The 27270-nt window shown below is 43.0% G+C and overlaps 1 protein-coding gene across 1 annotated transcript in view; it reads left to right on the forward strand.

Annotated features, from left to right (window-relative positions):
- Positions 1 to 27270, forward strand: part of LOC126285290 (fatty acyl-CoA reductase 1-like) — a 125309-nt gene that overhangs the window by 61059 nt on the left and 36980 nt on the right. The window contains exons 6-7 of the mRNA XM_049984578.1: positions 2561 to 2753; positions 22216 to 22455. Of these exons, the coding sequence (XP_049840535.1) occupies positions 2561 to 2753; positions 22216 to 22455 (433 nt within the window). The remainder of the gene's footprint in view (positions 1 to 2560; positions 2754 to 22215; positions 22456 to 27270) is intronic.

Consider the following 27270-nt stretch of genomic DNA (forward strand, 5'->3'; position numbering starts at 1 on the left):
TCAGCTCATGCTCGGCCAATACACCTACTAGCAATACAACTAGTGTATGTTTTATGACCCATCATCCAGAAACTAAGAACTCTTCAACGACAGCGATTTCGGAACAAATGAGATACAATAAACTGATGAGCCAAAACATTACGACCACCTGTTTAATATCTCCTTTGTCCGTCTTTGGAACGAAATACATAACAGATTCTGCGTATCAGGGATCTGAAGTTTGCTGGTAGGATTGCGGAGGTATGTGGCGTTAGATGTCTATGCACGGCTCGTGTAATTTGCGTAAGTAACGGGCCGCTGATTTGCGTACACGGTGATGGCGCCCGATAGCGACCCTCATGGGTTCCACATGACTAACATCAGTCGAATTTGATCGCCTTAAACCACTGTTGCAACCTACTGGCTCCGTGACAGGGGCAATGACACTGCTGAAAGACGACATCGCCATCGGGGAAGACACTAGGCATGAAGGGATGCAGGAGGTTCGCAGCTGTCAGCGTGTCTTAGATCACCACCACAGGTCGCATTCAACAGCAGGAGAAGTCTCCCACAGCATAATACTGGTCCCACCAGCCTGCATCCGTAATACGCTGAACGTTTCGAGCCGCCGTTCACCTCGATGATAGCGTTTGTGGAGACGGCAATCGACGTAGTGTAGGAGAAATGTGATTCATCCGAATAGCCGACAAGTTTCCATTGATTGACGGTCGAATCCCGATTGTCCCGTGCCTTCTACAGTCGTAATTGATGATGTCGTTGTGTCAACGTGTGAACATATAGGGGTACTCTGCTACGGAGTCCATGTTCAACAATATATAATGAGTGCTGAGCTCCAAGACACTTCTATGTGCGCCAGCATTGTTGTCTTTCGCCAGAGATGCCTCAGATCACCGCCTTGGAACCCGACGCTCTGTGAAGAGTCGTGGATGTCGATCCGTTTAGCAAATACTGGTAGTTGCACTGTCCTTGTATCGGTTTGCGTAGATGCTCACGACAGTAGCACGCGTCCATTCAACCAGATGTGCAGTTTTCGACACGACTGCCCTTTGTCAAAGTCGCTTATCTAATTGGATTTCTCTATTTGCAGCCCATATCTTCGCTAGAGTAATCGCTCGTCCATGTATGCTCCGCATACATACTTCTACCACTTCACGTGCCCGCAAGGGCATTAGGTGGCATTCAGTGTTGCGGTGGGACAGGGTCATAATGTTTTGGCTCGTCACTGTAAAAATTGTGATTCATTCTGTGTAACATCATTTTATGTAATCTCACATCGTTTTGAAAGAATGTATGTAAGGTACATTCAAAGTAAAATATATGAACAGTGACCATGGGCGTTTGAATACAACCACCACCCCATGCCAAGGAACAGTAAAAGTAACAGGAAAAGTAAAGTAATGAAGGAAAGTAACACAATTTTCAGTGCTGATGTGTACGTCTGAAAGATACAGTACGCTGGAAAAAAAAATCGCATTTCAGTCAATCACGAATATCAGGAGGTGGCAAATGGTGAGGGAAAACAGGGCGATACTTTTCCTAGTCAGATCTTTACACTTTGTGTATTGTGGGAGCCGTGTAGTGCTGATGGCAGTGTCTTGTGAGCGCATCCCAGCTCTGCACTAGTGTCTTGTGAACACCACCTTGCACTGACTGTAGCACCTTGTGAGAGCCACTTACTTAGTGTTGGCAGTAGTGTACTGTGAGTGCTGCATAGTGGTGTGGGCTGCCCAGCACAGGCAGTGGCGTTTTAATGAGCGAGATCTACTGCTAGCCAAGTGTCTTGTGAGTCTCTTCTAGATCTTGCCTTGGTGTCTTGTGAGATCTGCCTAGCACTGGCCATAGCAACTTGTAAGTGCCTCATCATGGTGTCCATGCGGCCTAGTGCTAATAACCACAGTGTCTTGTGAACACCTCCTAGCTCTGGTCATAGTGGAATATGAGAGCTGCCTAACACTGACCATAGTGTCCTGTGAGTCCCTCATCATGGTGGCCATGATGTCTTGTGAGTGCTGCCCAGTGTCTTGTGGGCACCTCCTAGCTCTGGCCATGGTGTCTTGTGACCTTCCAGCACTGACACTAGCATCTTGTGAGCATTGCCTAATGTTGGCCACAGTTTCTTCTGTGTACCTCTTCGCTCTGGCCACTGATATCCTTTATGTGCAGGCTATTGCTCGCCTTGTTATCTTTTGAGCACTGCGCAGCACTGGCTGTAGTGTGTTGTGAACACGACCTGGGGCTGCCCACAGCCTCTTTTGAGTGCTGCCTACAGCTTCCCACGGTGTCTTATTGACGCTATCTACTGCTGGCTGCAGTTTATAAGCACCACATTTGCTGACCATGTTATCTTGTGAACACAGCCTAGAGCTGGTCACTGTGTCTCGTGAGTGCTCCATAGCGCAGGCTGCAGTGATTGCGGCGTCTGTGTGACCTCCGTACTCGTGTCCAGTTCAAAACCTAAGTTCATGTTCGTGCGAGATAAGAGAGTTTTCACTGCTGCAGTTAAGTGAACTGTTGACATATTCCAATATCAGCTGTGTAACTGAAATGATTGGTTCTGCAGTGATTCCAGCGTACAAGGAGCCAATGCCGGGTTGGGTAGACAACACGAACGGTCCCGTCGGAGTGCTCCTGGCTGCCGGCAAGGGCCTGCTCCGCTGCGCCATCGGCGACCCAGACGCCAACGGCGACCTCATCCCCGTCGACTGCACTGCTAATGCCATCATCGCTCTCGTCTGGCATTTCGCCCAAACCAAGTAAGTATTACAACATATTTTTAATTTGCTTTTAGTCCATCTGACATAACATTAACAGCCACTCAGCCATTGACCAAATGCCAAAATCATTCTTTTATTCTGCATCAAAATGTGCACTGTTCACCAAGAGCAGGCATTGTCTGCAGGGGCAGCGACTGTTGAATCTAAGTTTTCGAAAACAGCCACAAGTCGTGCTTTGTATATTTTTATTAAGACCAGTTTCCCTATTCAAATGAGCAAGAGCGTCATCAAAATATACAGTTTAAAGTTGTCCTACAGCATTCAAGATTGATTTTACAGTTGGCTGAGTAGTGGTACTTGAATTACGTAACCATTATGGTACCTCACCTGAACCTCTCGATACCAGTAATATTCTACTGTATTTCTGTTAACTACTTAACATATTTCTGATACAACATTCAGATTTGATTTCACTTTTGATACATCGATATGTTTATATTGCAATTATATTATTCTTATGTGTATTCTTTCTTTTGTCACTATGATCTTTGACGTACTTGTAACTCTGATTTTTGGGCGTGTAAGAGATTATTAGTTAGTTGTTAACTTGTTAGAGAGTCGGACCTTGAGAAAGTCAAGTCGTGAACGTCATGTTGGAAAGACGAATATTGTCGTCACCTTATAAAATGTGAACTTTAACAGTGACTGTGAGGAAGATGTTTTCAAGTATGTTTTGTATTGTGAAGTGATGTTTTGTGTGTTACGTGATATTGCAATAAAAGCAAGTGTAACTTAAATTCGGAGTGCTGATTTTTTTTTTTTTTTTACATCACTATTGTGCTAACTTTGAAAGGTTTAATCTCTAAGAATGGTTTGAGAAGCGCATCTACAAAGCTTTCTAATATAGCAGAATAAAACCTAGGCCTCTTTGCATCCGAGCTTGGAATCATAATCACCTAGATTTTCAACGATTGAGCCATGATAATACGAGACCAGCGTGGGAAACACAAAAAGATGAGTGTCTAGTTTTTTCATTATTACATGAAATGACTATTAACTGTGCTCTAATGACACCTGCCACATAATATGCCTGATGTTGCCCGAAAATACAGTATTTAGCACCGTGAGCAACACCACAATCGTTATTAAAATTTTGACCTTTGTTGTGGTAGGGTTGTTAGAGCTGACAGCTCTAAAGATTAATTTGGCTATATTATAGCACTTAAACTTACATTTAAAGTACAGTAGTAAATGATGACATTGACAGCGCTGTCAATGTCAATGTCATGATTTACTACAGTAGTTTAAACGTACTTTAAACGTAAGTTTATGTACTATAGTACAGCCAAATTAATCTTTCGATCTATCAGACAACTGTAAAGGCAATCTTTAACGTTGTCAGCCAACTTTAAATTGTATATTCTGATGACGCTCTCGTTCATTTGAAGAGCGAAACCGGTCATAACGAAAAATACAAAGTGCGACTTGACTGTTTCCGAAAACTAAGTGCACTGTTCCTGGCAGACTAACACTGTGTGCTGGGTGGAACTCGAACTCAGAATCGTGCTTGTATGATGATGATCATGATGTTTAGTTTGGGAGCCGCTCAACTGTGCGGTCATCAGCGCCCGTACAAAGTCCCAATTTTTACAAGGTCCCATTTTTAACTCAATTCAATCTAGCAACTGTCACGAATGATGATGATGAAATGATGAGGACAATACAAACTTCCACTCCCCAGGCAGAGAAAATCCCCAACCCGGCCGGGAATCGAACCCAGGACCCCGTGATCCAGTCCCTTATGTAGGCAATGACCTCGCTAACTATCCGGTTGTGACTTACAACCAGCCCCCACAACTTTATTTCTGCTAATTCCTCTCCCCTGCTGTGTATGACTTCGTACACAACTGTAGGTAGATGTGGGCTACAAAGTGGTGCGGCAGCTGTCGTCGTAGGAAATCTGGAGAGGAGCAGGAATGATCGGCGAACGATTTAACACAGTAAACCGAAGATTTACATAACTTACATGTCTCCAAGTGTTGTAAATAATATAGCAAGAAATTGAGTGCAGCTATCACAATATCATCAAGGAAGGGGCTCGCTGTACTGAAACGCTATCGATGGTGTTGGAGCCACAAATAGCCGGGGTCTACAAAGCATCACATAGTGAAGTGGGCCTGTGTGGCTGCCACTGGCTGTCCTATGTTGTGGCAGCAGAGGGCGCTCATAGTACAGAGCCACTGGCTTATCAGTGGTGCTCCATTGGCTCTGCTGGATCCTGCATCACTGCTATAGACATCTGATGGAAACTTGCAGTTCCGCTGCAAACGATGATACCTGTTGGGTAGTGTCGGTATGTGTGTGATGGTAAGGAGGGTACCAGATGGTGGTAGTTGGGCCGAGGAATTCATGTTGCCGACCCTGTGAAATTAATTAACATGCAGTGAGAATAATAATCAGACTGTACACAACAGTGCACGGTACAAATAAGTTCCAAAAAGCCGCACACAAAAATGAGATTTTTCTGGACATATCTCAGGCTCTTTTTTGATCATAGAGACAAAGAGTCCAGTGTTTCAGATAGCCATTGGCCTAGCGATATTTAACGTAACTATTGGAAGAGCGTGCCTTCTGTTGCTGTTCTATAGTGCAGGGCCAAATCTTAAATATTACACACTTCCTTCAGCCTGGGGAAACTGAGCAGCTCAGTTGTTTATTTGCATTAGGTGTGGTCTAGCGTGGACTTCAAATGGCTAGGAAAAATATAACTTACTTATGTGCAATACCTGATAAAACGGCAAAAAAACATCACTTTTGGGTACCAGAAGTACCAATTGTGGTTACGGCCATTTCCATAATTCCCATTCAGGACAAACTGTAAGAATTTTTTATGTATGGTCATAAGATGATGGTCTCAGAGACTGTTGAAAGTTTTTTCGATATCATTATCCGTTAGCAAGATGTATACGTTACATGTTACCATACATATTCAAGTAATATAATGTCCAAGACGTAAATGCATAGGGTGTCCATAAGTGAAGTTCCAATTTCAAAACGCTGTAAAAAGAGAACCACTGCTCAGAACGACGTCAAATTTGAATAACGGATTACTGGCACAGGGGAAACAAATTAACAAAAATTTTACCCATTGATGGCACTGTAAGCGTCAGAAGGTGGAAACCAAAAGACACACAGTTTGCATCCGAGACGCTGAACATGGATGTCTCCATGAAGTATCGCACTGTTAGTAAAGCTAGAATAGTGACTGTACGCCAGTAGTCCTGCAGAAGTTCCGGACAGTCGATGGTATGGGAAACGGCATTGGTCCGATGTCTGACAGGTGTCTGCAGAAAATAATTACAAAATTCTAAAAGACAGATTCTTTTCATGTGCAGTGTGGCCGAGGAAAGGAAGTAGTTGGTCAAGCATCTGTTGAAGATGTGGCCACAGCATTGCAGGAAGTGTTGAGCGGTGGTGTGCAACCGTGCAGTGCACGGGGAATTGCCGGAACGTTGAACATGCCTGCAACCACAGTGCATGAAATCCTACAAAACATCCTACATTGCTATCTGTACAACATTAACCATGCTCAGAAGTTGTTTAAGGCTGATTTACCAACAAGACAAACGATCACTTCGGAATTTCTTACTCGGGTGGAAATGAGCAACGAATGACCGTGGAACATTCTATAGGTAGACGAAGCCCATTTTTATCTCCAAGGACATGTCAATATGAAGAATTGCAGAATATGGGGGTTGAAAAACCCGCACACACGTCAACGTCATTCTACGAAAATAATTATGTGATTTTGGTTGATGGTATGGTTTATTGTAGGGCCGTATTTTTTCTTGGGGAACGTCCTGCGGATCCTGTCGCCTGTACCTTCACTGGTAATGGCTATGTGTGTATTTTGCACACCGACATCATTTAACCGCTCCAATAGTTTGGATATGTGGGGAGGATCATTGTTATGAAAGATGGCGCTCCTCTGGCACTGAAGTGGCTGCTGCAGGGGCATTTACCTGCAGCCTGGCCGTCCAGGTAACCGGACCTTAACCCGTGTAACTGGCTCTGGGGTTATCGGAAAGATGTGGTGTTCAGTCCTCCAGATACGAATGTAGCTGAATTGAAGGCAAGCGTTGTGCAATGCATTCTTAACGTGACGCCCAAGACACTCTGACCTGTTGTGGAACACGCAGTTTCCCGATCTCAACTTGTTCCTGAAAACAGTGGACAGCATACTTAACATGTTCTGCGCTAGTCTTGCGACAGTTAGTAACCGATGTCATATTCATTTTTATGCGGTTTTGGCAACGGGACATTTAAAAACCAATGTCATTTTGCTTTTATGCAGTTTTTGGCCCAGAGACAACTGAAACTGGTGTCTTTGTGTTCTTTATGCGGTATTTGCCCTTAGCAGAATTAAAAAACCATTTTTCCCATCCCATGGGGTAAGACCTTGGTGTGGTGGATGGGCTTATTTAACTACCAGTGCTACAACTACTAGCTGCTAAACTTGTGCAGACGTACACATTGAACATTGCAGATGACATAATGTGAGACTCAAACCACAGCCGTCGTATTACGGCTCATCAGTCATCTGTATCCCCTGATCAACACTGAAACACAAATTGGTAAAATTTTCGTTAATTTGTTTTTGTTCCATGACGTTTCCCACTGCGTCAATATTATGCTGTTAAAATTTGACGTAATTCTGAGGAGTTGTTCTCTTTGTACAGCGTTCTGAAACAGGAACATTATGGACATTCTGTAGTTTTCATCTAACGCAGTGAACACATGTAAAGTGTTGTGGGGACATCACAAGGTTTCTCAGGTCACGAAACTATGTTTGTAGTCGCTATTTTTAGTGTACCATGGAGTAGCCTAAAATTTTTGGGCATTTTTATGTAAAGTACTGTTTAGTGAACTTGTGTTGCATGGAAAACTGTTTTGTGTTAACTTTATATTTTGTGCACTTATTTGTTGTTTATGTGTGTCAAAGTAAGTAAATGTGTCGAAGTATAGACAGGGTGACAATTATTGAATAAAATCGTCATAACTTCTGAACGGTTTTCATTAGGAATTTCAAACTGCCGCGGGATGTGATGAGAATTACTATACGCATGAATGGTTTGGTTTAGCGACAAAGTCCACTTTCATTTGGATGGGTTCGTCAGTAAGCAAAACTGGCGCATTTGTGGACTGAGAATCCGCATTTCGCCACAGAGAAGTCTCTTTACCCTCAACGGCTGACTGTGTGGTGTGAGATGCCCAGTCGCAGAATAATCGGTGCGATATTCCTTGATGGCATGGTGAGTATCGGACGTTACGTGAACATTTCGGAAGATTATTTCATCCTCATTATCCATAGTAACTCTGATTTCGGCAAGGTGTACTTCGTGCAAGACGGACCTCGACCACATCGGAGTGGGAAAGTGTTTGATGTCCTGGAGGAAAACTTTGGGGACCGCATTCTGGCTCTGGGGTACCCAGATGCCACTGGCATGGGCCTAGATTGGCCGCAGTATTCTCCGGATCTGAACACATGCTACTTCTTTTATGTGGGGCATATTAGAGACAACGTGTACAGTAATAGCCTCAAAACTATTGCTGAGCTGAAAATAGCAATTGAGGATGTCATCGACAGCATCGATGTTCCGACACTTGAGCGGGCCATGCAGAATTTCGCTATTCGCCAGCACCACATCATCGCTAATAATGACAGGCACGCGCGGGATTAGCCGAGCGGTCTAGGGCGCTGCAGTCATGGACTGTGCGGCTGGTCCCGGCGGAAGTTCGAGTCCTCCCTCGGGCATGGGTGTGTGTGTTTGTCCTCAGGTTAATTTAGGTTAAGTAGTGTGTAAGCTTAGGGACTGATGACCTTAGCGGTTAAGTCCCATAAGATTTCACACACATTTGAACATTTGATGGCAGGCATATCGAACGTGTCATAACCTAAATGCGAATATCTGTTGCGACGTTTACATGTTGAATAAAGTGGTACACACCACTGTTTATGTTGGGTTTCTTCATGTAGTTCAATAATTGTCGCCCTGTAAATAAAATGTCAAACTTAATACTGACTGACCGTTTTGTGTAAACAGCACACCAACAAGTACTATATGAAGGAATAAAACTCAAAGCAAACTCCGTCCAAACAGGCCTCAGAAGGCCCAACGGTACTGACAGACCGACGTGTTATCCTCAGCAGTTGGCGTCACTGGATGCGGATATGGAGGGCCTGTGGTCGGCACATCGCTCTCCTGGCCATTGTCAGTTTCCGTGAATCAACGGCATAAACAGAGTGCCAAGGATGGGGTGTGTGGCAAGGGAAAGTAATATGGTGATGGGATCGCCACATGGAAAAACCTCACTTGTTGCCACAATGGCGTCGATCGAGAGAGGCAATGAAGTGCTGGTGGCTTTTTAGCTTGGCCATTCAAATTTGTCCTTCGAACAGCTCTCCCAACACTTGGTTCAGGATACCAACTCAAGTGGGGATGACCTGAAAGAACCATCCCTGACTGTTACCCTGGCCAGGCCAAGGGCAAAACCCTCCTCACACTGGCAAGCGGATGCACCCTGTGTGCTGTAGTCTTGGCGCTAGCCTGCAGGGAAACCTGACATACCTACAGCTAATGTTCAAAGTTGGCGACCTTCCTCTCTCATTCAAACTTTTCAAGTTTCTGTCATCCCCTTATTTCAAACTTCATTGTTGAAATGTGCCATTAGTGTAGAACGATTTAGTAGGGTGTTTAGCTCTTGAGGCAGTTTAATATTTTTATATTTAATGGACTGATTAAATTCCATACTCGAGGGGAAAACCATTTAAATTCATTATTTCACGTAAATAGTTTCATTACATGCTACCCATTCATTCCTCCACGTCGCAATAACCTGTTAATCAGCATACAGGTTGTAATGGGTATAAGTGAAGATATTTTTATATATGGTACTTTAAAATGTACATACCTTCTTTTTTTTCTCTGCGTCGAACAGTCTTCCAAGAAATATTTCACGTAATTTACTACCTGGTGTTTTCTGTACAGTCTTAATTGCATCACTACGTGGGCTACTCCTGTCAGTCTAGGCTAACCGTTATGTGTCAATGTATTCACACTTCAACACCTGACATGCTGTCCAGGGAAAAATTAGCGTTAATAGCTTGCTCTTTCCACATGTACTTGGATGTACCAGCCAACCTAAAAACATGCTAGTCTAATAGCAACAATTATTAGCGTGTAAACGAAGTAAATACTGTTTAATGTTGTTCTGTACACCGCTCTTAGTCACCACTAAAAATATAACTATTACAACTTCATATCTTTTTAAAGAGAGGAGTGCAGCGACAGTCTCTCATAGTCATTTTCGAAACTAAATGTTACAAGTGGGTTCACAGTCATATAAATGCTGTCGGATTGCCCATTAGACGAAAAAAGTAGTTACGTAGTAAGTATTTAAAATTCGCTCCTCAGGACACCGGGCCAAAGACTGTATCCAAAAGCAAGTAAAATTTCGGTCGTCAGGATACTTGTCCAAAGACTATATCCAAAAGCAATTAATGGCCGGTTCGAAGTTAACAAGTGCAGTTCGCAGATTGCAGAAAAAATACATATCTATTTTTAAGAATGTTGTTGGCATTATCCACGTCACACTTTAGTCCAGAATTGCTGTACCACTGGTAAATTGGCACTGCCATAATAGAAGCCACATCTGTATGCAACTCTAGTGAAATATATTTTTATTTTACTTACTTGGTGAATACACACCAAGCTACATTGCTGTCTGAAAATAAAGATATAACCGGTCTCGACGTATGTGATACATATGTCACTGGAAACAATGATGTCTTCAGACAGGAACAATAATAATACCGACAATCATTGTGGCACATTCATGTGACGTATAATAAGCAATAAAGTGAGCATTTACATAGCGATACAGTCATGTGTCTCTGAAGCATACAGAGCACTTTGATAACCTGGGATTCCTGTCAAGATACGGATTTCAATCCCAGAGTGCCATCTACATGGGCGAAGTTTCAAATATCATACTATATACAAAAATACACTGCTCAAAAGAAGTGAGTCCTCATTGACGAGGCGGTGTGCGGCTGAAAACCGTCGTGAAGAAGGAGCTGAATGACAGCCACGTTATGTGTGGTTGCACGAAATCAGGCAAAATCTCTCGGCAGGCATCCATACTTGGCGATAGAGACTATTCTAGGCGTGTTTATGTGTTCCCTTGCGTTCAGATTTGAGAAGAGCGACATGACGCCATCTAAGGTCATGCTAGAGATGATGCCGAACACATCTAGGCAAAGCATTTGACTGTGGTTTCCATTTCGCGACCGATCGTTCCTTACTTTCCGAATAGCACTCGTATTTTACTAGACTGGTTAGTACCTCCGACTACCTGTGGTACGAGCAAGCCAATAATGTTTATTTTCCCGCGGGCAGCAGGTCAGGTGCTGAACGGTGGACATATTGACGCAGAACTATTAGTCCTTTCTGATAGATGTTATTCAGTTACTGGCGCAGTTACGATTTTGCAAGAAACATCATGTAATAAATTATGTGACGTGTTTGTGGGAAGACTGTTAGACGCAGAGAATGAACAGCTAATACACTGGAGCAGGATCGCGCGGTGTGGCCGCGCGCTTTAAGGTGTCACCGAGCGAGGTGGCGCAGTGGTTAGCACACTGGACTCACATTCGGGAGGACGACGGTTCAATCCCGTCTCCGGCCATCCTGATTTAGGTTTTCCGTGATTTCCCTAAATCGCTTCAGGCAAATGCCGGGATGGTTCCTTTGAAAGGGCACGGCCAATTTCCTTCCCCATCCTTCCCCCACCCGAGCTTGCGCTCCGTCTCTAATGACCTCGTTGTCGACGAGACGTTAAACACTAATCTCCTCCTCCTCCTTTAAGGTGCCATGGGACGGAATGTGCGGCCCGTCCCGCTGGAGCTTCGAATCCTCCGTTGGGCACGGGTGTGTGTATTGTTCTTAGCATAAATTAAAGTTAGTTTAAGTATTGTGTAAGTCTAGTGATCGATGACCTCAGCAGTTTGGTCCCTTAGGAATTCATACACATTTGAACATTTCAAAACTGGAGCTGCTGTGTATTGAGGTAACAGTTCTCACAATATTGGCATGTATACCTTCAACCCTCTGCATTTTCTGGTGCAGCAGTAGTCTGAGGGGCATGAAAGTAAACTCACCATGATGTCTTGCCCACCAAATGCGCCTGATCTGAATCTTTTTGGAGCGCGTTTGGGACCTTATCACACACCAGCCCCACGCCCACAAACCACCGTCCTCTAACTGCGTGACTTGTCCGTAATCATCTGGTGATGCATACTCTTGAAGCCCACCGATAATTAGTCAAATCCATGCTAATTAGTATCGCTGCTGTAATGCATTCCAGAGGTGAAGGAATACGGTGATGGTCTCAGCGTTTTGGATCCTGGATCTACATCTACATATAGATGGATACTATGCAAGTCATACTTAAGTACCTGGCAGACGGTTTATCGAACGACCTTAACAATAGTTCATTGTTATTCCACTCTAAAATAGTGCGCAGCAAAAACGAATACCCATGTTTTTATGTGCGAGCTCTGATTTCCCTTCTTTATTATCATGTTTGTTTCTCCCTGTGTAGGTCGCTGTCAACAAATTATTTTCGCTTGCCGAGGAGAAAGTCGGAGACTTAAACTTCGTGACAAGCTCCCGCTGCAACAAAAAGCTCCTTTAATTGTGCCCATCCCGAACCTGATCATGTTTATGATACTCTCTCCCCTATTTCTCAACAATACAAAATGTACTGCCCTTCTTTGAACTTCCTCGACGTACTCTGTTAATCCTTTGTGGCGGGATCCCACACCACGCAGCAATACTCCAGGAGCGGGTGGACAAGCGTAATGCAGGCAGTCTCTTTCTTAGACCTGTCGCATCTACATCTACGTCTTCATAGAGACCACTACTGGTCATTTCCTTTCCTATTCCACTCACAGATAGGGCGAGGGAAAAACGACTGTCTATACGCCTCCGTATGAGCCCTTATTTCTCGTATTTTATCGTTGTGGTCCTTAAGGGGAGTACGTACGTTCTGTACCAACAGTGTTAAATTTGCAACATTGATGACCCATTATCTCAGAACCTGTGACAGACAGAGATCTGAAATTTTTGGGATGTATGGTATCACTCCTTTTCTGATTACTAGACCAGAATCAAAATGTACAGAGAAATAATTAGCCCCAGTTAAGATTTTTTTTAAATGTTGTTCAATATTTTCTCTTAAACGTCCACTTTTTCTTCCGTAAGTAAAAAACAGTTAGAGATAGAGATGTTTTGGGAGATTCAGTAACTGCAGTATATTAAATAGTAACATAGTGTAAAATTAGATATATGTATCTGTAATAGTTCCTGATATAATGGGTCACATAATTTTTAAAATGTTATTTCCGGCAAGTCAAGTTCAAACATTTTATCTGATATTAACTTACACATGGAGGCATGCCAGCTTCTAGAAACAGCCAGGCCCATAATCAGCATGATCTGGATCCTGTTCTCGACTATCCTGCAAACCTAGAAGCTTCCTTCTTTTCCTGCCTCTTGCTTCTTTAGTCATTTCCTCTGCTGCACTCTGGGATTTCATGATCCTAAGTGGATCCATTCGCTGAAAGGCTTGTAGTGTGTTGACACCTGGAGTGGTACCAAGTTCCTCTACTACCCCAATTCTTCCCTTTATACCATTATTTAACGTTATCACAGCATCACAAACACCCAAGCATAGAGTTTTCCTTCCTACAAATACATTTTTTGGTATGCGGGTCCAAATTACATTATTGAAAGACTCATTCGGGTTTTGTGTTCGGCCATGGAGACATTTGGGAAGGCCAGAATGAGCTAATTCTCTATATATTGGTTTAACAGCTTCCATCACTGCTATTTTTGTACCTAAATTGTTCCTCGCTACCCGCTGCCTGAGCTTTGCGGTACTTGCACCATGAATCAGCACCAGGCGGACAAAGACCATGTATAGGTGTATCATCAGTGGACGATTTGTGGAAGAATGTAGCTCACACTGCTCGTTTCATCCCTTGTAGGTCATGTGTATTGTTTCTTATTGCCATTCCATAATAATGCTGTAGTTTATCAATGTTTTGGTCTGCAAGTCTTCCTTTGCCATTCAGAGTCTTTCCATCTGATAACTTCTCTTTTCCTTTTGTCTGCTTGAATTTTCGGAGACGTGTTCCCATCCATTTTTGAACTTGGCCCACACATTCAGTCTTAACAATCTGCTTATTACCATAAGGTTGGCTTTCCACTACTGATTTGTAAGCTTTTGAATCACCATCCCCCAAGTACTGAGTGTAACACACACCTCTCTCCTGTTGTGGACGTCTGAACATAGAAACAACTGCAGTTGCCTCCAAACCCCCACTAGTTCTTTAATAACTGTTAGTACAATTTGTTTTATGGTTTTCACTTGTTTCATCAACTGATTTACACTGTTGACAATATTTGGTTAGCACTTCAAGATCTAAAAGTTTACCTGTGTCAACACTAGTGACAGTTGCAACTGCATTTTTTGATGTGTGACCTCTGTTATGTCGTGTGCCATCAACTGCCACAGATAAGTCTGTTGTGTTATTTAATTCTTCTGCTTATTTAGCAGCAGCTTTCATAGAAGCAACAGCAACAGATTTGACACATTCAACAATTACTTCTGTGTACTTACTTGATCTGGTTGTTGGGTTTGGCAAGTTCAGCGTTGCACATAATAATTCAGCTGCAGTCAGTCCTTTCCCAATGCGACTCATTCAAAATAGGAATCTAACATTGCTCTCAAATAAGTTATTCTTGCACTTTTCAGAAGTCCAAAATGATGTCAAGAGCCTGTAAACTTTGCACTGAATAGTAAGTTTGTTAGCCAGTCCAGTCCTTGCAGATGAGTCCTCGGAGATGCTAATTTGCCCACCACAAACCTTACATGACGCAGCATTTTGCTAAACTTGTCCTAACGCACTCAAATCTAAGAGAACATAACCCAAACTATTTTGATCTTTGCCAATAAATAAATCCTCATGTCTCCAAGTTTCCTCTTCGAAGCACTAGTAGGCGCGTCCTTATCACGGGTCTGTGAAAAATCTATTTCAGGATCAACACTGGATTCAGATTTTGTGATATGCTGATTTCTATGGAAATGTCGCTTCTTAAAACAACCCTTTCTGTTCGTCATGTTGAAAACAGGTATAAGAGCGTATAACACACCAAACCACTATGTTTTCAGTTCAAAACTTATGAAACACGACAACCACAAAGTGAATAAACAAAATGCATGTACTATACCGTCATTTCTGTTTACACGAACTTTAGCATGATTTCAAGGAATAAATACCCGAAAACCACAGCCTCCTATATTGAATAGTTCAAGAGATAGAGATACTTACGCAAGTCAGTGCAGAACGACCAGATAATTTTACACACACACTATCAACTTTGAAATGATAAAAACTACACTTCCAGTTGGAATTTTTCGACAAATAATGCATCAAATTATTCAGGAGAGATCAAATATTAATATGAGATAATAACCCGAAAATGGCGGCAATGGCGGCAATGGAATCTTTCGGCACTCAGCTTGAAATGCCGGTCCTCTAAAGTTTCTCAACAGTGTTTCCCGAACAGACCGTCGCCTTCCCTCCAGTGATTCCCATTTCAAGACCCGAAGCATCTCCATAACACTTACATGTTGTTCTAACATACCAGTAACAGATACAGCAGCCCTACTCTGAATTGCTTCGACGTCTTCCTTCAAGTCGATCTGGTACGGATACCAAACTGTCGAGCATTACTCAAGAACAGGTCGCACCAGCGCCCTACATGCGGTCCCTTTTACAGGGGAACCACTCTTACCTAAAAATCTCCCAATAATCCGAGGTCGACCATTCGCCTTCCCTGTCGCAGTTCTCATATGCTCATTCCGTTTCATATTGCTTCGCAACGTTACGCCCAACGGTAAGATTTAACTGTGTCAAGCACGACATACTGTATCCGAACGTTATTGATTTGATCTTCCTACTCATCAGCATTAACTCACATTTTTCCACATTTACGGCTGTCTCGCACCAACTGGAAATTTTTTCTAGGACGTTATGTACGAGGGTAAGTCAATTATTATTGTCCATATTATTATCCATATATATTATCAATTATTATCCGCAAAGTAGTTATAAAATTTTGTTGTAATAAAATATAAAACTTGCAAGAACATCATTTTTCGACATAGTCTCCTTGCGTTTCAACGCACTTGGTCCATCGTTGAACAAGCTTCCTGACGTCTTCATAAAAGAAGGTTCTCGGTTGAGCTACGAGCCAGGAATTGAACTCTTCTTTCACTGCTTTTACCGACGCAAATCGACGGCCCCTTGATGCCTGTTTGAGTGGACCAACCAAGTGATAGTCAGTAGGTGCAAGATCGGGACTATATACAGTACTTCAAATTTAAGTTTCTGGAGCGTTTCAGCAGTGTGGACAGCAGTATGCGGACGGGCGTTGTCGTGCATCAACACAACACCTTTTGACGGCAATCCTAGGCGTTTGCTTCGAATTGCAGGGTTTAGCCTGGCAGTAAGTATCTCACTGTAACGTATACTGCTTACTGCTGCGCTCCTTTCCCCATAATGTTCCAGTACTCGGCCCTGTGCGTCCCAAAAAACCGTAAGAATGTTTTCCAGCGGACGGTTGGACCTTGAACTTTTGGATGTTCCCATTCAACACTCAGCCGTTTGCTCCGCGGCTAGTAATGATGGATCCATGTTTCGTCACCAGTAATGATCCTGTCTAAGTAGCTGTCCCCTTCGTTACCATAGCGATCCAAATGTTTTTTGCACATGTCCAAGCGCGTTTGTTTATGGAACTGTGTGAGTGGTTTTGGGACCCATCTTCCACAAACTTTATGAAACCCAAGTCTGTTGTGGATGATTTTGTAAGCAGAACCGTGACTAATATGTAGACGATGTGCCACTTCGTCAATAGTTAATCGTCTGTCTAAGAAGATCATTTCACGAGAACGTCAATGGTTACCTCACTTGTGGCGATAAACGGTCGGCCGGCTCCTTAATGGTGCGTAATGCTCGTGCGACCATTTCGGAATTTTTCAGTCCTTTCGTAGACACTCCGTTGTGAAAACACTGTTCCCGTGCTGTACCAAAAGTCTTCGATGAATTTCTGCCCCTGATACGCCTTCTGACCACAAAAACGAATCACTGAAAGTTGCTCTTCTTTGGTGTAAATAGACTGCAGAGCAGCCATGATTACAGCACGGCAGCGATTAACTAACCTAGCAGCTTGAAAATTTCAAAGATATAACAACAAATAAACAAAGCGTACGACATCAACGCAAAGCGACAGAACCATCAAAATAAACAAAAAATAACTAAATTGCGGATAATAATCGACTTACCCTCGTATTTTCCTTTCTTTTCTTTTTTTTTTTTTTTTTTTTTTTTTTTTTTTTTTTTTTTTTTTTTTTTTTTTTTTTTTGTCATCACAGTCTACTAACTGGTTTGATGAGGCCCGCTACGAACTCCTTTCGTGTGCTAACCTCTTCATCTCAGAGTAGCACTTGCAACCTACGTCCTCAATTATTTGCTTGGCTTATACCAATCCCTGTTTTCTTCTACAGTTTTTGCCCTCTACAGCTCCCTCTAGTACCATGGAAGTCATTCCCTCATGTCTTAGCAGATGTCCTATCATCCTGTCACTTCTCCTTATCAGCGTTTTCCACATATTCCTTTCCTCTCCGATTCTGCGTAGAACCTCCTCATTTCTCACCTTATCAGTCCACCTAATTTTCAACATTCGTCTATAGCACCACATCTCAAATGCTTCGATTCTCTTCTGTTCCGGTTTTCCCACAGTCCATGTTTCACTACCATACAATGCTATACTCCAGACGTACATCCTCAGAAATTTCTTTCTCAAATTAAGGCGGGTATTTGATATTAGTAGACTTCTCTTGGCCAGAAATGCCTTTTTTGCCATAGCGAGTCTGCTTTTGATGACCTCCTTGCTCCGTCCGCCATTGGTTATTTTACTGCCTAGGTAGCAGAATTACTTAACTTCATTGACTTCGTGACCATCAATCCTGATGTTAAGTTTCTCGCTGTTCTCATTTCTACTACTTCTCATTACCTTCGTCTTTCTCCGATTTACTCTCAAACCATACTGTGTACTCATTAGACTGTTCATTCCGTTCAGCAGATCATTTAATTCTTCTTCACTTTCACTCAGGATACAAATGTCATCAGCGAATCGTATCATTGATATCCTTTCACCTTGTATTTTAATTCCACTCCTGAACCTTTCTTTTATTTCTATCATTGCTTCCTCGATGTACAGATTGAAGGGTAGGGGCAAAAGGCTACAACCTTGTTTTACACCCTTCTTAATACGAGCACTTCGTTCCTCATCGTCCACTCTTATTATTCCCTCTTGGTTGTTGTACATACTGTATATGACCCATCTCTCCCTATAGCTTACCCCTACTTTTTTCGGAATCTCGAACAGCTTGCACCATTTTATATTGTCGAACGCTTTTTCCAGGTCGACAAATCCTATGAACGTGTCTTGATTTTTCTTTAGCCTTGCTTCCATTATTAACCGTAATGTCAGAGTTGCCTCTCTCGTGCCTTTACTTTTCCTAAAGCCAAACATCGTCACCTAGCGCATTCTCAATTTTCTTTTCCATTCTTCTGTATATTATTCTTGTAAGCAGCTTCGATGCATGAGCTGTTAAGCTCATTATGCGATAATTCTTGCATTTGTCAGCTCTTGCCGTCTTCAGAATTGTGTGGGTGATGCTTTTCCGAAAGTCAGATGGTATGTCGCCAGACTCATATATTCTACACACCAACGTGAATAGTCGTTTTGTTGCCACTTCCCCTAATGATTTTAGAAATTCTGATGGAATGTTATCTATCCCTTCTGCCTTATTTAACCGGTAAGTCCTCCAAAGCTCTTTTAAATTCCGATTCTAATACTGGATCCCCTATCTCTTCTAAATCGACTCCTGTTTCTTCTTATATCATATCAGACAAATCTTCACCCTCATAGAGGCTTTTAATGTATTCTTTCCACCTATCTGCTCTCTCCTCTGCATTTAACAGTGCAATTCCCGTTGCACTCTTAATGTTACCACCGTTACTTTTAATGTCACCAAAGGTTGTTTTGACTTTCCTGTATGCCGAGTCTGCCCTTCCGACAATCATATCTTTTTCGATGTCTTCACATTTTTCCTGCAGCCATTTCGTCTTAGCTTCCCTGCACTTCCTATTTATTTCATTCCTCAGCGACTTGTATTTCTGTATTCCTGATTTTCCCGGAACATGTTTGTACTTCCTCCTTTCATCAATCAACTGAAGTATTTCTTCTGTTACCCATGGTTTCTTCGCAGCTACCTTCTTTGTACCTATGTTTTCCTTCCCAACTTCTGTGATGGCCCTTTTTAGAGATGTCCATTCCTCTTCAACTGTGCTGCCTACTGCGCTATTCCTTATTGCTGTATCTAAAGCGTTAGAGAACTTCAAACATATCTCGTCATTCCTTAGAACTTCCGTATCCCACTTCTTTGCGTATTGATTCTTCCTGACTAATGTCTTGAACTTCAGCCTACTCTTCATCACTACTATATTGTTATCTGAGTCTATATCTGCTCCTGGGTACGCCTTACAATCCAGTATCTGATTTCGGAATCTCTGTCTGACCATGATGTAATGTAATTGAAATCTTTCCGTATCTCCCTGCCTCTTCCAAGTATACCTCCTCCTCTTGTGATTCTTGAACAGGATATTCGCTATTACTAGCTGAAACTTTGTTACAGAACTCAATTAGTGTTTTTCCTCTTTCATTCCTTGTCCCAAGCCCATATTCTCCTGTAACCTTTTCTTCTACTCCTTCCCCTACAACTGCATTCCAGTCGCCCATGACTATTAGATTTTCGTCCCACTTTACATATTGCATTACCCTTTCAATATCCTCATACGCTTTCTCTATCTGTTCATCTTCAGCTCGCGACGTCGGCATGTATACCTGAACTATCGTTGTCGGTGTTGGTCTGCTGTCGATTCTGATTAGAACAACCCGGTCACTGAAATGTTCACAGTAACACATCCTCTGCCCTACCTTCCTATTCATAACGAATCTTACACCTGTTATACCATTTTCTGCTGCTGTTGATATTACCCGATACTCATCTGACCAGAAATCCTTGTCTTCCTTCCACTTCACTGCACTGACCCCTACTATATCTATATTGAGCCTTTGCATTTCCCTTTTCAAATTTTCTAGTTTCCCTACCACGTTCAAGCTTCTGACATTCCACGCCCCGGCTAGTAGGACATTGTCCTTTCGTTGATTATTCAATCTTTTTCTCATGGTAACCTCCCCCTTGGCAGTCCCCTCCCGGAGATCCGAATGGAGGACTATTCCGAAATATTTTGCCAATGGAGAGATCATCATGACACTTCTTCAACTACAGGCTACATGTCCTGTGGATACACGTTACGTGTCTTTAATGCAGTGGTTTCCATTGCGTTCTGCATCCTCATGTCGTTGATCATTGCTGATTCTTCCGCCTTTAGGGGCAATTTCCCACCCCTAGGACAAGAGCGTGCCCTGAACCTCTATCCGCTCCTCCGCCCTCTTTGACAAGGCCGTTGGCAGAATGAGGCTGACTTCTTATGCCGGAAGTCTTCGGCCGCCACTGCAATGTATATTCCTACAGTCACTCAACTTCCAATGCAATGTATATTCCTACACTCACTCAACTTCCACACCTTACGATACTCCACGGCAGCATTAGAATCAGAAACAACCGGAGATTGCTGCGCACCCTGTCCGCCAAATTCTTTACGTATTCAGAGAACAACAGCGGTCCTGTCACACTTACCTGAGACACTCCTAACGATAGCCCTGTCTGTGGCCGGCCGCGGTGGTCTCGCGGTTCTAGGCGCGAAGTCCGAAACTGCGCGTCTGCTACGTTCGCAGGTTCGAACCCTGCCTCGGGCATGGATGTGTGTGATGTCCTTAAGTTAGTTAGGTTTAAGTAGTTCTAAATTCTAGGGGACTGATTGCCAAAGATGTTAAGTCCCATAGTGCTCAGAGCCATTTGAACCATTTTGACTGTGCTGAACACTCTCCGTCGAGGACCTCATATTGGGTTGAAAGAAGCCTTCGAACCACTCAAATATCTGTGAGCTTATTCCATACGCTCGTTCCTTGGTTAATAGCCAGCAACTTCGGTGCATGTGCCAAGTTGGTACCACCCTAAACCTGATATGCACAGCCTCCGCTGCTCACGTTGTGATATGGGAAAGTTACCGATCTCCGGGAAGACAGATGTATACCATCTGTGGACACAAGTGATGAGCTGCTCGTCTTTCTATCATCTCGCCTTCCGTCAAGTTGTGCCCTATAGTTCTTTTCCCCTGGCTATAATTCCATTTCCTATTCTAAATTTTACTGAATTTTCTTCAATGTACAGAGCAAATAACAAGGGGGCTATGTAACAACACGATCTTATTTCCTTCCAGATACTGCTTCCCTACCAAGTCTTTCAGCTTTCGTAATGGCAACCTGGTTTCATTACAAGCTGTACATAATCTATCGCTCCCCACATTTTATCCCTGTTACCTTATGAATTTCAAAGACAGTCTACAGTTGTATAATACAAGAACTCTTGAATACTAACTGAAACTTCCTGAGAGATTGAGAAATTAAATCTGCGTGCAAGACAGGGACTGAAATCCGGAGCCTTGGTGTTGGAAGTCACTGCTGTTACTGACTGAGCTAGCCAGGTACGGCTGGCGAAACCCTCCCTGCACCCCTCCCCCCACTGCCCTCCTGTGGCCTTCTGAGAGCGTCTTTCAGTGCTCTGGTGCTATCGGTACGACACCGCAACTCAGAGATGGCGAGGTATCGATCATCACGTGGAGCTGTAATGCGTCGGTGACCTTGCCAACTCGCCTCATGTACTGAACTGTCACCTTGCAGCGTGTCCACAGTCTATGGATGACACATGGAGAGGCATTGGAATTCGCAGTAACAGGACCGAAAGACCATCCTTTTTGGATCAAACAGATCGTCCTTGCGTCTTGCACTGCATTATGATGTCACTTTGCATGAATTTGGTTGAATACAAGGTCCACAAATGACAACTGCCATTTGCGTATGTCACTAGAAAATTTTCGAACTCTGGTATTCACTTCCTTCTCAGGGATGATCTGATTCTGTAATGCGTCACAAAGGCAACAGCCAGCGAATGATTTCAATTGTGGCCTACATTAAAAGTGAAGATCTCAAGTCTTCCAGTAAGAGCACAGGTACCACCTGTTTCAGAATAGATTTAACATACCAGACGTCGATACGTGTACTCCACTAATTCTTTTGAAAAGTGTTCCTACTTTGCTCTGAACTGAATTTTTTTTCTACAGACCACAGAGTCCCTACGTCTGCAATGTGGCCAGCGGGAAGAGGCATCGCGTCACTTGGGGCCAAGTCCTGGAGGATTACAAGAATACACTGTACGAAGTTCCATTGGAGCCAGGTGTCTGGTACCCTGCAGGGTACTTCACCAAGAGCGTTGTGCTGCACAAGCTGGTCCACATTTTCTTAGAGCTATTGCCTGCCTACTTGCTTGACTTCTTAATCATGCTTTCTGGCAGGAGACCTTTGTACGTATGGACATTTATTTATAGATCTTTTCTTTGTGTATTTAACCAAGACTTTACACATATAGTATTTTTACCTAAGAATTATAGAAGAAATAACTGCTCTTTAATATGAGTAATAGTATTATAATCGTATTAATAGAATAACATGAGAATTGAATGTGTCCAATAACAGAGTGGATAACAGTATTACTTAAGAACTAAAAACATTAATACAACCAATACTACTGCAACTGCAACTGATAACAGCAATAATGAGAAGTAGACAGTGAATACAAGCGAACTGGACAAGTCATGAAGATGCATAACCCAGAAGTCTACATAAACCTAGGCATTTCGCAGTCGGACAGTTTCAAGCTTGGATACGTAAAGTGTCTGGTCAGCAAAGACTACACCCAGAGGGACAGATAAAATTTACAAAGAAAATTGCAATGTCATCAAGGCAATCAACACCTAGGCCATACCTGTCGTTAGATACACTGCACGGCGTTGTGAACTGGATAAAGGCAGAGACGCATAGTCTGAACAGAAAACAACAGAAATGATGACAATTCACCAAATTCCACCCTCGCTGTGACATCGACAGGCTGTCCTTGCCCAGAAAAGGAGCCTATAGAGGACTCTTGATAGTGAGGCAGACAGTCGAACACCGAAAGAACGCATTCACAGGCTATGTGAATAAAGCCGAGAATCGTCTGAGGTTTAAGTCAACAGCAGAAAGCATCTTTTCCTACCACACCTCCTGTGCCCTTAGATAATTTGTATCGGTACGTAGATGCCCAATTATTACAAGAACATGAAAGTGTTGCAAGTAACTAACGATGGCTGAGTTTTAAGACAAGGAACCGATAGGTAGGTTACTACATGAGTAGCACACTGATATGTTCCGCGATCTAACGACAGTGATTGCCAAAAATCTGAGTTCGCAATATTGTTCATTAACGCTCTAACGTACATTGAGACCTATACATGCCGAGATCGATTGCGGATCTTACCACTTTTCTTAACAGTGTCGTTTTGTTGTCCGCCAGAGCTGCTGTCGACGGCCGCTGTGTCAGGAAAAGCTACCTAACGCAAACCTGTCTTTCCCCTCAATATTCGTTTCTTCTTTGAGAGCCAATCCGTTTCTCACGAACAATCATCCAATGAAAAGTGTCATTTTCCTGTAGCGTCTTTCCACTTCTCAATAATTTTCCTAACTACTACGTCAGACGTGGTTGAATAATGAAATTCCCGCATTTTCGGACCCAGAAGCCTACAGCTACAGAGAGGAATCTGTTTAGGCTGGCATCTCGGAGCCTGAAAGGAGCGGCTGAGCATGTTGCTTCCTAAGATTTCTATCTGTCTTATACACTGAAGCGCCAGAGAAACGTATAGGCGTGCGTATTCAAATACAGAGATATGTAAACTGCCAGAATGTGGCGCTCCGGTTGGCAACGCCTATGCCAGACAACAAGTGTCCGGAGCAGTTGTTAGATCGATTACTACGGCTACAATGGCACGTTATCAAGATTGAAGTGAGTTTGAACGTGGTGTGGTTGTCGGTGCACGAGCGATCGGTCTCGGCATTTCCATGGTAGTGATGAAGTGGTCATTTTCCCGTACGACCATTTGACGAGTGTACCGCGAATACCAGGAATCCGGTAAAAACATCAAATCTCCGACGTCGCTGCGGCTGGATAAAGATCCTGCAATAACGTTACTAACGACGACTGAAGAGAGTCGTTCAGCGTGATAGAAGTGCAACCGTTCCGCATATTGCTGCAGATTTCAATGCTGTCAGCACCAATACTGGACTGTAGATGACTGAAAAGACGTTGCCTGGTCGGACGAGTCTCGTTTCAAACTGTATCGAGCAGATGGACATTGTATAGGTATGGAGAAAATCTCATGAAACCACGGACCCTGCATGTCAACAGGGGCTGTTCAAGCTGATGGAGGCTCTGTAATGGTATGTGGCGCGTGCAACTGGAGTGATATGGAACTCCTGATACGTCTATATACGACTCTGACAGGTGAGACGTACGTAACACCCTCTCTGATCACATGCATCCATTCATGTCCGTTGTGCATTTCGACGGACTTTGGCAATTCCAGCAGGACAATGCGACATCCCACGCATCCACAACTGCTAAAGAGTGGCTACACGAATATTGCTCTTCTATCGACAGACTGGTGCCGTCTTCTTTGCATTCTCCGCCTAAGTCTCATTGCTTCCGCCTCCTGGCAGCTTTATTGTACGTCACAACGTTCTCACAGCAGAAAAACGCTTTAGGAAAGTGGGAGCTGCGGTAATTTCGTGAAAGATTCCGAGACTCCTCTGCCGGCTTCCGGACGACACGGTGTTACCTGGCGTACACATTGTGTCGACTAGCCACGGGTGTCCTCCCGTCCTGACCAGCACACAGAATAGCATACGCGGAACACTGTCCTACCTGGCGTCGGCGTCAACTTTTACAACCTGGGATTAGTTAATGGTGCACTTTGACCGACTTTTATCTGCTGTCTGTGAAATTGCCAGCTGAGCAAAATATAATTCTCAAGAAATAATACGCCTAAAAGTCCATCATGTATTGGCAATCTCTATCGGATAATCTTTAATAAAAATAAAGGAATTCGCTATATACGGATAATGTGAAAGTCGACGAAACCGTCAGTTTCACAGTCAGTTTCTCCGTCTTTCAAAAGTACAGAAAACAAGGAATCAAAAAAGGAAACCTGTATTCCAATTTCGAAATGACAGCTTGCGTAATGAGGCAGAGGCAAAACAGACAAAGGCGAAATTTTAAAGATCGAGAAAAATAGGTAACAAGAAACATTTTGAATTTTGCTGAGCAACGAAACCCTAGAGAAAGAAACTTGAAGGACTGAATTCTGCAGCACAGGGAAAAGCCATCAGAACTAACTCCACCAAAGCAAGAAACGAGAAATCGGCAGAAGACCCAAATTACGAACTGTGCGAAGAAACTGAAAAAACAATCTGCCACATCTTGAACTTTTGCAAAAGGATCGCTCACACTGATTGCCAGCAGAACAATAATGCTGTGGCACAAATTATCCATTGAAAGTTCTGCCACAATTACTATCTGCCAGTGACAAGAAACTGGTGGCAACACAAACCACAAAAAATTGTCGAAAACGAATGTGCCAAATTACTCTGGGACGCACAACTTCAGACAGATCGAATTCTGGAACACAATACACCAGACAATACAACTGTGGAGAAAAAAAGTTGTAGGTAATTGACATCGCCGCATCCAATGATAGCAGAAACGGTGAGAAACATCTGCCAAATTCGAGAAATTGAAAATCGAACTATAGCGACTCACATGTGCACGTCTGCTGACTTCAAAAAGCAGCTTAACTGGAATTTTTACATCACACAGTTCTAGACGCTTAAGAATTATCAGGCCGGTGATAAAATACGATGTCCAGCACGGTGATCTCGTTTGCAGAGTTTACTATTAAAAATAATAAATAGTCATAATAATAGTAATAATAATGGTGCTGATAGCAGGTGCAATGTATTCTGAATGAGAGAGGTTTAGAAAGTGTGTTAATAGCTGTGGACTTCGGGAAATGGTGAAGATCTAACAGAATGAAAGTTTCACTCTGTAGCGGAGTGTGCGCTGATATGAAACTTCCTGACAGATTAAAGCTGTGTGCACTTGCTCGCGAAATGCCAAGGTCCTGAGTTCGAGTCTCGGTCCAGCACACAATTTTAATTAGCCAGGAAGTTTCATATCAGCGCACACTCCACTGCTGAGTGAAAATTACGTTCTGAAAGCATCACTTAGGCTGTGTTAGTTCTGCAAGGTCTGCAGGAGGGCTTCTGTGAAGTTCGGAAAGTAGGAGACGAGGCACTGCCGGAATTGAAGCTGTAAGGACCGGTGGTGGGTCGGGCTTGGGTGGCTCAGATGGTAGAGAAATAGCCCGCGAAAGACAAAAACTCCGAGTCGAATCTCAGTCCGGCACACATTTTTAATCTGCTAAGACGCAATGGATATCTGGTTGGAAAGAACGATACTTATTGTGATAGGGTGGCGGTTGTGTGCAGGAACGAAGTCAGTCGTTACTGTTGTCTTAATAGTTATATAGCCAACTGTCTTTCGAAGCTGGATATGTTACGCAGTACTCTGGTAATGTAAGGGAGGTCATTCCACAGTTGGGTTTCTGCTACTGAAAAGGACTTCGAGAATAAGGCCTGACGATATAGTGGGACAGAAAGCATCTTGCACTGATGATGATGCTTGTTCGTGCTGTGATGTTCAGATAATAGTATTTAGGTTGAGGAGAGGTATGAGGACCATATATGCTGATAAGATGGTAGAATACACAAGATGTGTGGGAATGTTTACGTTTGTTAGCACGTATCCAAGATAGCTATGCGTAAGATGGTGAAATATGTTCAAAAAGTGGAATTTCACAGCAAAACCAGTTCCAAGAGTCGCGATCTCTCCTGAGATAGGAACTGGTCTACGGTATATATCTCTGTTTGACACAATCCGTGGTAAGGGTGATATAGTAGTTGTTTGGCGATAGAGCCATTAGAATGCACCTACTCTTCTAGACCACATCATAACTGGTATAAGTATCTAAACCCACAGTCTGATTAAAATTCTATAAGCAGTGGAAAAATATGGATTGGATGCTTCTAGCTTCACTTAGATTCATTAATGAATGTTTCACTGCACAAACTAACACACTGTTCAGTAAAGCTGCTCATAAGAAAATGTACTGTTTTAAGTGTGCTCCAAGGAACTTTAGTTAAAGTTCTTTTGACATCAACAACACATCACAGACGTTCATTTCCCGTTC

Source organism: Schistocerca gregaria, chromosome 8 (genome assembly GCF_023897955.1).
Source record: "Schistocerca gregaria isolate iqSchGreg1 chromosome 8, iqSchGreg1.2, whole genome shotgun sequence".
NCBI lineage: Eukaryota > Metazoa > Arthropoda > Insecta > Orthoptera > Acrididae > Schistocerca > Schistocerca gregaria.